We start from the raw sequence: 12,845 nt of genomic DNA, 5'->3' as shown, positions 1-12,845 counted from the left end.
TGAGGTTGGAAATGATGGTGAAGTTTTTTCCAACAGTAAATATAATCAAAATATATCTGGATTCCAACAGCATGTAAATATATTCATCTCCGAAGAAAGAATGTAGGCTTTGCCGAAACAGTGACTCTGAAAAAGCTTTGGGGGATTCTGATGGATAGTCAACTGAACATGAGCTCCCAGTGCAGTCGTGTTACACATTTGTCTGCTAGATAAGAGTCCGTTATCACATATTTGTTTCCCAGCTAGGTACTTGCAAAGAGGGTATTAATATCCTTTTCTCTGTTCATCTCACCTTTTTGCTGTGAACTAGCTGTCCTGAAACAGGCAAGTCCACTAAAGTAACTGAGACCCTACAGGCATCCAGGAAATCTCTTCATGCAGAATATGCCAAAAACTGGTTTAAATTCAGTGACTGGGTACAGTGCAAAAAACATCAACACAAAATTGGCAAAAATCCTTGCACTAGAATGGCAGCAAGAACTGCTGGCCCTACACTTGAAACTGCTTTCCAGGAACAGCCCTCAGCAATCTCTTCTTGATAATAGGAGAATAAGTAATTTTTTCATCTTCATCTCAAGTGGTTTCTGAGAAAGTCATCTCGGATTATTCTTCAGAAAATGCTGAGCGGCACAGTGAAACCTCATCATAGATATAATTGCCATACTACTAGTCAGACCTCTGTCACTGATTTTACACTCTTTGTGTCAAAGTAGCCTTTATGATGGCTATAACTTCCGCATGTAGTGTCTGAAGTGGGCAACTTTTCTCTGAAATTGCAATATATTGTGCTGTTTTTTGTATCAGTCCAGACTATACCCCTAAAGTAAGTTCTTTGAGTGATGGTACCTATGTGTATTCCACATGTGGGTGTGCATGCACACCGTGCACCCAAATCCAGAAATTCTTCAAAATCAGTGTTCGTTGACCCACACATGCACAGTAGCTCCTCTCGTGCTCTCAACTGAGGGTGTACGAGGCAGTGCGGATTGATGCCTCTCTAGTTCCTTCTTGCTGCCACATGGCCTGAGTCAGAAACGTGCTCCTCCATTCTGTGCATAACCAGTAAAGTAGAAAGTATTTGTAAATAGTTTTCTCTCTTAGCTTAACAGTTTAAATTTGTAGTTGGTAGAGAGTAGTTTCCCTCTCCTCCCTCCCGGTTGAGGGAAATTCAAGAATTGCATCTCCTGCCCTTGTTCCTTCTCCATCCGTGACGAACATCAGTGGTGCCTGTACTGTCTGGGTGAGGTGTCTCCCTGTCCATTGGCCTCAACTGACCAATAATGTCCCTCCAAGCATATGCCTTGGAGAAGAACCTCTAACACTGAAGCCCCAGGACTCTTCCTCCATGGCTCCCCTTGAGAGTAGAAGATACACTCATGGGTACAAGAATAGATCCCTAGGGTGGACTGTCCATAAGAAACACGATCATTTCCCAAGCTGGTCCAAGTCAGGTCAGGCATTGTGCTCAGAACCCATGGAACTGCCTCTGCCAAAGATCCCCAGGTTGGAGGGCAAGATGTGTAAAAGGAGAGATCCATCTGTTTCCCATGGTGACTGTGATACCGAAGCATAAGCACAAACGCTCGCCAATTCTATCTATGAGTGCTGGTCCAGACCTGTCATCAACACCACCTTGTTTATCTAATGATCGTTCAGCTGCAACAGATGAGTAGGGTCCTTCAGGCATGACTGCTGGAACTTCTTGGACCCCAGGCTGTTCAGAGACTTACGTAACAACAGAGGATCTATTCCTCCCTATCCACAGTCTCCACGCCTTTCTGACTCTGTCCACCTGAGGGAGATCTTTACTCCAGAGGAGGAATCTATATCAATGTCTGAGGAGCAGTTGCATTTCCAACCATTAGGTAGGAGTGCCCCAGTACCAATGGTACTGCCACTACTGATGGAAGAGTCCTCAGAATCAGAGGAGAGAGCTGTACCGTATTTCTGTGGACATATGGGATTCCCAGCTACAGGAACTCCTCACTTTAAAGTTGTCCCGGTTAACGTTTCATTATTACATTTGCGCAATGCTCTCTGCTTCGTCCACTGCTTGCAGAAAGAGCAGCCCTTTGGAACTAGCTTGTAGGGGCTTGGAACCAGTGTGGACCTCCAGCCTCCCATCAGCTCCCTGCTCCCCTAAGTTCCCTGTGCAGCAGCTGCCCAGCAGGCTATCAATTGCTGGGTATCTCTGTACTTGTATGACTTAGGCCGGTTTCTTGTGCAACTTCCTGCGCCCCTATGCATTTGAATAAAGGAAGAAAAGTCCATATTGTCACCCACAAGGACAATAAATTTTAAAAGAGCAAGAGCATTCCTCCCTGCAGACAGATTTTATGCGATGAGCAACCTGATTTCCTGCATCACCTGCAGACCATGAACAGCAGTGCAGAGGTCTCTCTTTCTGTTATACTACATTGCCATATGCACCTTTGTGATGCAGTTTGCCAGACTCCACTTGCAATGTCTGGAAGTTTTGCTCCACTTGATTTACCAATCAAACAGGGATCACGTTGACTCCAAGGTGACTCTTCCCTTTAGAGTTATCACCTCCCTCACTTGGTGATCAAGCCCAGAAAAGGTCATGGTGGGGACTTCTTTCAGCTCTCCTGCACTCAGGACCACAACTGTGACCGATGCCTCTCTCATGGGGTGGGGTGCTCATCGGGACTACCACCTTGCTTAGGGTACCTGGACCCCACAAGAGGCCAGGCTACGTATAAACTTACTGGAACTGAGGGCAGTCTGCCTAGGGTGCAAGGCCTTCCTTTCCCTCATACACATGCTCCATGTGCAGACAATGTTGGACGATATTATCACAGCGGTGTATATAAACAGGGAGGAGCAAGATCCTGTCCCCTCTACCTGTGACCTATCAGACTTTGGAACTGATGTGTCAGGAGCTACATCATGATACAGGCTGCCTACCTCCTGGATATTCACAGCTCCCTTCCAGCAAAGAAGCAGAATTTTCTCTACAGACTACGAATGGCAGATTCATGCACAGTCCTAACCATGATATTTACACAGTGGGTACTCCACTGTGGGACTTCTTTGCATCCCAAACAGAAAGCTTTCTATGTATTATAGACTCATTGACTTTAAGGTCAGAAGGGACCATTATGATCATCTAGTCTGACCTCCTGCACAATGCAGGCCACAGAATCTCACCCATCCACTTCTATAACAAACCCCTAACCTACGTCTGAGTTATTGAAGTCCTCAGATTGTGGTTTGAAGACCTCAAACTGCAGAGAATCCTCCAGCAAGAGACCCGTGCCCCATGCTGCACAGAAAGGCGAAAAACCTCCAGGGCCTCTGCCAATCTGCCCTGGAGGAAAATTCCTTCCCGACCCCAAATATGGCTATCAGTTAAACCCTGAGCATGTGGGCAAGACTCACCAGCCAGCACCCAGGAAATAATTCTCTATAGTAATTCAGATCCCAACCCATCTAACATCTCATCACAGACCACTGGGCATACTTACTTGCTGATAATCAAAGATCAATTGCTAAATTAATTGCCAAAATTAGGCTATCCCATCATACCATCCCCTCCATAAATTTATCAAGCTTAGTCTTAAAGCCAGATATGTCTTTTGCCCCCACTACTCTCCTTGGAAGGCTGTTCCAGAACTTCACTTCTCTAATGGTTAGAAACCTTCATCCAATTTCAAGTCTAAACTTCCTAGTGTCCAGTTTATATCCATTTGTTCCTGTGTCCACATTGGTACTAAGCCTGAATAATTCTTCTCTCTTCCTGATATTAATCCCTCTGATATATTTATAAAGAGCAATCATATCCCCCCTCAACCTTCTTTTGGTTAGACTAAACAAGCCAAGCTCTTTGAGTCTCCTTTTATAAGATAGGTTTTCCATTTCTCGGGTCATCCTAGTAAACCGTCTCTGAATCTGTTCCAGTTTGAATTCATCCTTCTTAAACATTGGAGACCAGAACTGCACACAGTATTCCAGATGAGGTCTCACCAGTGTCTTGTACAACGGTACTAACACCTCCGTATCTTTGCTGGAAATACCTCTCCTGATGCATCCTAAAACTGCAATAGCTTTTTTAATGGCCATATCACATTGGCGGCTCATTGTCATCCTGTGATCAACCAATACTCCGCGGTCCTTCTCCTCCTCTGTTACTTGCAACTGATGTGTCCCCAATCTATATCTAAAGTTCTTATTATTAATCCCTAAGTGCATGACCTTTCACTTTTCACTATTAAATTTCATCCTATTACTATTACTCCAGTTTACAAGGTCATCCAGATCTTCCTGTATGATATCCCGGTCCTTCTCTGTGTTAGCAATACCTCCCAGCTTTGTGTCATCCGCAAACTTTATTAGCACATTCCCACTTTTTGTGCCAAGGTCAGTAATAAAAAGGTTATATAAGATTGGTCCCAAAACTGATCCCTGAGGAACTCCACTAGTAACCTCCTTCCAGCCTGACAGTTCACCTTTCAGTACAACCTGTTGTAGTCTCCCCTTTAACCAGTTCCTTATTCACCTTTCAGTTTTCATACTGATCCCCATCTTTTCCAATTTAACTAATAATTCCCCATGTGGAACCATGTCAAATGCCTGACTGAAATCGAAGTAAATTAGATCCACTGCATTTCCTTTGTCTAAAAAATCTGTTACTCAAAGAAGGAGATCAGGTTGATTTGGCTTGATCTACCGTTTGTAAAACTATGTTGTATTTTGTCCCAATTACCATTAACCTCAATGTCTTTAACTACTTTCTCCTTCAAAAAATTTTCCAAGACCTTACATACTACAGATGTCGAACTATAACAGGCCTATAGTTACTCGGATCACTCTTTCTCCCTTTCTTAAAAATAGGAACTGTGTTAGCAATTCTCCAGTCATACGGTACAACCCCTGAGTTTACTGATTTAATTGAAAATTCTTGCTAATGGGCTTGCAATTTTATGCTCCAGTTCCTTTAATATTCTTGGATGAAGATTATCTGGGCCCTCTGATTTTGTCCCATTAAGCTGTTCGAGTTTGGCTTCTACCTCAGATGTGGTAATATCTACCTCCATATCCTCATTCCTATTTGTCATCCTTCCATTATCCCTAAGATCCTCATTAGCCTTATTAAAGACTGAGGCAAAGTATTTATTTAGATATTGGGCCATGCCTAGAATATCCTTAACCTCCATTCCATCCTCAGTGTTTAGCAGTCCCACTTCTTTTTTCTTTGTTTTCTTCTTATTTATGTGGCTATAGAATCTTTTACTATTGGTTTTAATTCCCTTTGCAAGGTCCAACTCTACATGGTTTTTAGCCTTTCTCACTTTATCCCTACATGTTCTGACCTCAATAAAGTAGCTTTCCTTGCTAATCCTGCCCATCTTCCACTCCTTGTAGGCTTTCTGCTTTTTCTTAATCACCTCTTTGAGATGCTTGCTCATCCAGCTTGGTCTACAACTCCTGCCTATGATTTTTTCCCCTTTCTTGGTATGCAGGCTTCTGATAGTCCCTGCAACTTTGACTTGAAGTAATTCCAGGCTTCCTCTGTCTTTAGATTCACAAGTTCTTCAGTCCAATCCAGTTCCCTAACTAATTTCCTTAATTCTTTAAAGTTAGCCCTTTTGAAATCAAAAACCCTAGTCCCAGATCTATTCTTGTTTATCCTTCCATCTAGTTTGAACTGAATTAGCTCATGATCACTCGAACCAAGGTTGTCCCCTACAACCATTTCTTCTTTGAGGTCCTTACTACTCACCAAAACCAAATCTTGTTGGTTCTTGAACTACTTGGTGAAGAAATCCATCAGCTATCACATCCAGAAAAATCTGAGCCCTATTATTGTTATTAGCACTTGTCCTCCAGTCTATATTGGAGTATTGTGTCCGGTTCTGGGCACCGCATTTCAAGAAAGATGTGGAGAAATTGGGGAGGGTCCAGAGAAGAGTAACAAGAATGATTAAAGGTCTTGAGAACATGACCTGTGAAGGAAGGCTGAAAGAATTGGGTTTAGTTTGGAAAAGAGAAGACTGAGAGGGGACATGATAACAGTTTTCAGGTATCTAAAAGGGTGTCATCAGGAGGAGGGAGAAAACTTGTTCACCTTAGCCTCTAATGATAGAAGAAGAAGCAATGGGCTTAAACTGCAGCAAGGGAGATTTAGGTTGGACATTAGGAAAAAGTTCCTAACTGTCAGGGTAGTTAAACACTGGAATAGATTGCCTAGGGAGGTTGTGGAATCTCCATCTCTGGAGATATTTAAGAGTAGGTTAGATAAATGTCGTATCAGGGATGGTCTAGACAGTATTTGGTCCTGCCATGAGGGCAGGGGACTGGACTCGATAACCTCTCGAGGTCCCTTCCAGTCCTAGAGTCTATGAATCTATGAATCTATATCTGGGAAGTTAAAGTCTCCCATGATCACACCATTCTCATTAGTGTTTACTTCATTAAAAACATTAAAGAGGTCTCTATCCATATCCAAATCAGATCCCATCGGTCTGTAGCACACCCCAAGCACCATCTCAGGGGAGGCTCTAGTGGCTTTCTTTCCCAATGTGATTTTTACCCAGACAGCCTCTGTCTTACCCATTCCATCCCTTCTTATTTCTTTACAGTCTACCTTATCATTGATATACAATGCTACTCCACCACCTTTGCCTTTATTTCTGTCTTTCCTAAACAGCACATAGCCTTCAATACCTGTACTCCAGTCATGACTACTGTTCCACCATGTTTCTGTTATACCTATAATATCCTGTTTCACTTCCTGCACCAGTAGCTCTAGTTCCTCCATTTTGTTACCTAGGCTCCTCACATTAGTGTACAGACATCTTAATTTTTGCCGTTTGGCTTCACTGACATTCTTTACCCGGTTAGGCACAGACATTCTACCACCAGTAACACCTATTAGACTGGTATATTATTCCAGGGGAGCAATGGGTCACAACTCCAAGAGTGGTGATCTCTTAGTTCTTGGATGGATGGCCTCAGATACGTCTTTGCTTCCATCTGCCTACACCCACAAGTCATAGGGAAAGTAGGCCACAACAAAGCCACCATCTTTCTCCTAGCACCCTACTGGCCCAGACAGTTCTGGTTCACTGAACTTCTAATGATGTCCACCCACCAATCTATCAGGATCTGCTCATTTCCTGATCTAACCAAGGACAAGGGGAAAATCAAGCACCCCAACCCATGCTCACTTCACCTCACAGTCTGATGTTTGGATGGGCACTGGAAATAGAATGTTCTTGCTCTGCTGCCATTCAGGAGACCCTTAACCAAAGTAGAAAAGAATCTACTAGAACCTGCTACCTAGTCAAATGGAGACACTTTTTGGACTGGGCACAACTCCACCAAGTTTTCTAGGTACCATGGGCACTCCTACCCTTGAAGAATACATGTCTAGCTCTTAGTTCAATGCAAGTACATCTAGCAGCGCTTAGTGCCTTCATCCCTCTGGAGAAGAGTTCCATCTTTACACACTCAACTCATATATTTGTGAAGGGCTTTATCAGAACCTTCCCACTGATCCTTAAACCTACTCCTCAGTGGAATCTTAACCTTGTCCTGTCAACACTCACCGGTCTACCCTTCAAACCTATGGCAACATGTGCCATGGCCTCACTGTCCATGAAGGTGGCCATTCATAGTGGGCATTGCTTCAGTCAGGAGAGCCAGTGAGCTGGAAGCCATCTTAGCACACCTTCCCTAGACAACATTTCACAAAGAGAGAGTTCACGTGCTTGCTCATGTCCATTCCATGTTAGAGTGTGTGCGCACCATTGCCAGATATTTTTCCCTCACTGGTATCCGTTGGGCCAGCTCTTGCACCCTCTGGAGCCACATACTTATGCACCAGTGTAAGGGGTGCTGCCGGCCTCTCACCCTCTCAGTTCCTTCTTTCCTCCCCTGACGTTTGCTGGAACAACCCTTTTTGCTCCTGCAAGTCTTTCTTCTCAGTGTTTCATTTGCAGTTATCATAGTTTGGTGTATATATTTTTTTGTAATCAGTGTTAGTTTATATAGTTAGTAAGTTCCTATTGTCAAGGGACTTGTTTGCCCCGGGAACTGTGCATGCCCTGGTCCCTGGGCTTCAAACCTTGTGCCTCCTGTGGCAAGCCTCTACCCATGAGAGACCCACACTCCAGCTGCTTAAAATGCTTGGGGGAAACTCATGTGAGGGACAAGTACCAGATCTGTCAGGACTTCAGACCCTGCACTAAAAGGGACAGAGACATTAGGCTGAAGGCTATCTTCGTTGAAGATGCCCTCAGACCGGTCTCAGAGCCAAGCTGCTTCCATTTGGCACCAAGTACTTCAGCACTGGTGCGAAGCACTCCTCCAGGACGGAGCTCTTCCCAGAATGGTTCACCATCTCTGGTGCTGAGGAAGAAGCACAAGAAGCAGTGCACTAACAGAGGGCGCTTGCCAACACAGAAGAAAGACAAGCGGGGGAAGGCAGCACAGTGAAACCTGTGCCAGGCCACTCTTGGGCCCGCAATGGCACCGTCATCTCTGCCTAAAGTGTTGAGTCTAGTCCGGGACCTTCTGCTGATACCTGGAAGCTACCGCGGTGCCAGCAATCTGATGGTTGCATTAATACTGGAGGCTTTCCAAGCAGCTAGGAATCTTTTTTCTCTACCGGTCCTGTCAACTCCAGTGGGACACCTGCTGGCTCTGGTGACTGGAGGCAAGGGAGGGAACAAAGAGCATTGGGCTCCTTTCCCAGCACTGGATACCTGGCACCCTCTAGGGTCAAGCTTTCCCTGATCCTGGCATCCCAATAACCAGTCCTTCTCTGGAACCCCAGCACTGCATGGAGGCAGAAGCGAGTACCGCTCCACTGTGGTTTCTGAGAGGACTCCTCTTCTGAGTCTGAAGGGGAACCTTACATGCCATCTAAAGCCTACCAGCTTATATATCACCAGACTTTGGTGACGACCCCCTTACCAGCACCTGGCCAGCAGGTCAGTGGCTGATACAGTAGCCTTACTGGAACCCCAGAGGTTTCCCCCAGTATTGGGCCCTCCCTCCCATTGCTCCTACTCAGTGGTTTCCGAGAGACTGGCTACCACTCCCTCCTGCTCAGCAGCAGACCCCGACTCGAATATTGACCGCAGTACCGACGTCCAGGAGATGGCTCCAGCAGATGTAGTTGAGCCAGAGAAAGAGGAAGGAACCTCTCCTCTGATGCAATCCTCCTCATCCTCCCCAGATGAGGCTGTCATGGGACCCAGTAGCCAGCTTCCACAGGGTGACTTCAGGGCTCATCAGGACCTGAATGAAGCAGTTTGCTGCGAAACTGGGTCTTGACATTGAGGAGCTCAAAAAGACGTCTCACGGCCTTATTGATATCCTGGCTGCAGCAGCTCCCTCCATGGTTGCCTTGCCCATCAGTGAGGTAATGATATGACTGGTCAAGGCCCTGTGGCAAAGTCCTTCTTCTCTGCCCCTTACCTCAAAGAAGGCAGAGAAGAAGTATTATGTGCCAGCAAGCGGGTTCGAATACCTGTACTCACATTCCCCCACAAGGGTCCCTGATGGTGTCTGTAGCAAATGAAAGGAAGAGGCAGGGCCAGTCAAGCACTATCCCTACGCACAAAGACACCAAGAGACCAGATCTTTTTGATGGGTGGCCTTCAACTACGTATCTCCAACCAACAGGCTTTGCTGGGGAAATATGATTTTAATCTGTGGAACTACTTGACTAAATTTAAAGACTCCCTGCCCAAAGATTCAACAAAGGAGTTCGCTGTCCTCTTGGAGGAGGATGAGAATCTGGCCTGGATCTCTCTCCAGGTTGCTCTGAATGCTGCCGACTTGGCAGCCAGGACAGTGACCTCTGCTGTCACCGTGAGGTGGTGTTCTTGGCTCCAGTCGAATGGCCTTCCTCACAAGGTTCAGCAGTCTATCCAGGACCTTCCCTTTGAAGGCTCCTCTCTTTTCTTGGACACAAGACTTCACAGCCTGAAGGACTCAAGGGCCATCTTATATTCTTTAGCCCTGTACACTCCGTCAGCTTCCAGGAAGCAATACAGGCCCCAGCACCCTCATTAGTTTTTGGCACCTCCAAGACAGGAGCCCTACAAAAAAAAGGTGGAAGTTATAAATGGCACCAACCACTCCCATCCACCTCAGCCTTCCAGTTGGGGTCTCAGATGCAGTGGCAGGCCCAAGCAGGCCTTCTGAAGGTGTGCCCAAGGGCACTGTACTAGTCGCTGTTTCAGATCTGCCTCCCCTTTTATTTTTGGACTGTCTATTCCTCTTCAGCCCAGCATGGTCATACATAACATCAGCCCATTGGATCCTGAGTATAGTGACTGTCAGAATATCCTTCAGTTTTTATCCATCCCCTCATCCCTGTCCCTTTTCAGGGAGTCTTCTCATGAGCAGCTCCTCATCCAGGAGGTGCAATCCTCCTACGTATGGGGGCTGTGGCGGAGGTTCCTCGAGATTTGAGAGGGAAGGGGTTTTACTTCTGTTATTTCCTAATCCCAAAGGCCAAAGGGGGTCTCTGGCCCATCTTGGACTAGCGTTGACCATCTTGGACTAGCGTCCCACCCCAGAGCCCTGGCCCCCTCTCTGCACCCCAACCCCCTGCCCTAGCCCAAAGCCCCCCCTTGAACCCCACATTCCTGGCCCCACCCCACAGCCCTCACCCCTGCACCCCAACCTTGTGCCCCAGCCCTGAGCCCCTCTCTCACCCCAAATTCCTCATCCCCAGCTCCATTTGGTCACAGGCATCAACAATTTTCTTCAACTGGGTCACCAGAAAAAACGTTTGAAAACCACTGATGTAGACGTTGGAGAAGCTGCTGTAGCTATGAGCTTCTCCCATGTGACAGTACTCTTCCATTACTAACCAAAATGTTAGCCGAATCTTTAACCTTCCAACCTGCCCATTTATGACACCATCATTCAAAATGTGTGAAAATGAATGAAATGTGAAACAGCAGTTTTTTACACCATAATTAAATAGTTTTTAAGCTATCAAGTCTATTTTGAGAGTGCTTTCTCACTCTGTGGATTAAATAAAGCAGTGTTCTAAACAGTTCTGTCACAGTTCTCTCACAATCCTAACTCCTCAGAGATCTGTGCTGTGTTGAAATCTTGCTGCCTCTGAGCAACAGAAGTAATTGCTGTGTAGACTGACCATAGACTTGATTTACTCTCTTTCTATGGGTAATGCTGCTAGACATGAGCAGAATACTGGAGAATGGAACTCTCAGAGTCTTCCTCTCCTTCTGGTTGCGATCTGGTGGTTAGAGATGGAATAACCAATGCCTACTGATTTGGCACTTTTATATTGAGAAGTGTGACTGATTGGATAAGATGTGTGTCTGCCATATTAATGACCTAGACTCTACTCCCAGCAGTTTGTGAAGAGGCCTTGTGCATCCTCTGTTAACTTATTTGTAAAATGGGAGATTAATATTTGACTATCTTCTAGGATTGGGGGTGCAAGGTTTTCAGTGTTAAGGGCTATGAAGTGCACTGAAATATTAGCTCACAATAGAGGTGAGATTTGAATTTGTTTACTAATTTCAAGATCAGTGAGCTTCCCCTAGGTTACAGGGTACTTGGTTGGGGACTCTCCTGGAACACTTCCCAACTTGGTGGTATGGGAAGGTGGGCTGAGCTCAAATGCAGAATGTTGCACAGCCCTGATGTTAAAACTTTCCAGCTGGTTTGCTGATGGATGGTATTCCTGCTGGATGATTTACCGACACTATAAGGAAACTGTAGGCAGCTGAGATTTTATACCATTTTCATCTGTTTTTCCTACTACAGGTTCTCTCCTTTTGCTTGACTGTATTGAGCCGACGATTTGAGTTTCAAGCTGATGCATTTGCCAAGGAGCTTGGGAAGGCTAAAGACCTGTACTCTGCTCTGATCAAATTAAACAAAGATAACTTGGGATTTCCTGTTTCTGACTGGATATTTTCAATGTGGCATTATTCCCACCCTCCCCTGTTAGAAAGACTTCAAGCCTTGAAGGATGCAAAGCAAGACTGATTGGAATCATTGTTGGTTCAGAGACAGTGCTTCCATCTCAGAAGCAAAATTCAGAGCTGTTTTTTATTTTTTTTAAAGTAATCCTTCCAATGTTCCCTGATCTGAATGCAGTTAGCTTCTGAAATGTGTCTTAAATTTACTGAACTGAATTTTTAAGAAAATAACTTGTGGGACTGAATTTGGAGAATATATTGTATAAAGGCTTTTCATTTTCACTAAATTTTATCTTTACATGACAGAACACTTTGAGGGAAAGCAATTCCCCTCGTCCCCAGAAGCAAACACCCTTTGAGTTTGTGTAAATTTTGAATGCGGCTTTTGACAATTTCTCAGTTTTTTTGTAAGGTGAACTGTAGCTTTTTGCCCTCATCAGTTTGATTGGCAGCACCTCAGCCCTGTGCTCCTAATTCACAGTGAAAAAGGTTTGGGTGACTTAACTCCTCATGTGACAAATGCTTATGCTAGTTAATCACTGTTCAGATGTATTTAAAAAGTGGTTGTATTGGATAGAAGGCTCACCTTTTCCATGGATTCAAATTCCTGTGTGCAATGAATGAAAAAGCTACTTTCCTAGGTATAATAAAACTGCCTCTTCTTTCAATGGAGGAATAACAATAAATTCCATCTCCAGAATGTGTGGGATCATTCTTGATGAAGTCATCACTTGTGCACTCTAACCAGCAGCCCTATACTGGGGCTTGGTGTCAGCTCCAGTGACATCTTCTCACCCTTCATTGGGGCTGTGGACAATGGAGGAGGGGCTACAGAAAGGTAGCAAGAAGATCCATAGAAGGGAGGAAAGCTTTCAACTTTTTGTCATCCCTGTGTCCCCCCCTCCC

General features: G+C 45.1%; 1 protein-coding gene across 2 annotated transcripts in view; it reads left to right on the top strand.

The window, feature by feature from the left end:
• ZMPSTE24 (zinc metallopeptidase STE24) overlaps nt 1–12,639 on the top strand; it is an 80,627-nt gene extending 67,988 nt beyond the window's left edge. For both annotated transcript variants that reach the window (XM_030538893.1, XM_030538894.1), the window contains exon 10: nt 11,782–12,639. In XM_030538893.1, coding sequence (XP_030394753.1) covers nt 11,782–12,006 — 225 coding nt within the window. In that variant the 3' untranslated portion in view covers nt 12,007–12,639. The remainder of the gene's footprint in view (nt 1–11,781) is intronic.
• Nucleotides 12,640–12,845: the final 206 nt, after the last annotated feature.

This window comes from Gopherus evgoodei, chromosome 20, assembly GCF_007399415.2.
Source record: "Gopherus evgoodei ecotype Sinaloan lineage chromosome 20, rGopEvg1_v1.p, whole genome shotgun sequence".
Lineage (NCBI taxonomy): Eukaryota > Metazoa > Chordata > Testudines > Testudinidae > Gopherus > Gopherus evgoodei.
Note: the sequence above shows the minus strand (reverse complement) of the source record. Positions and strands in the feature narration are given on the sequence as shown.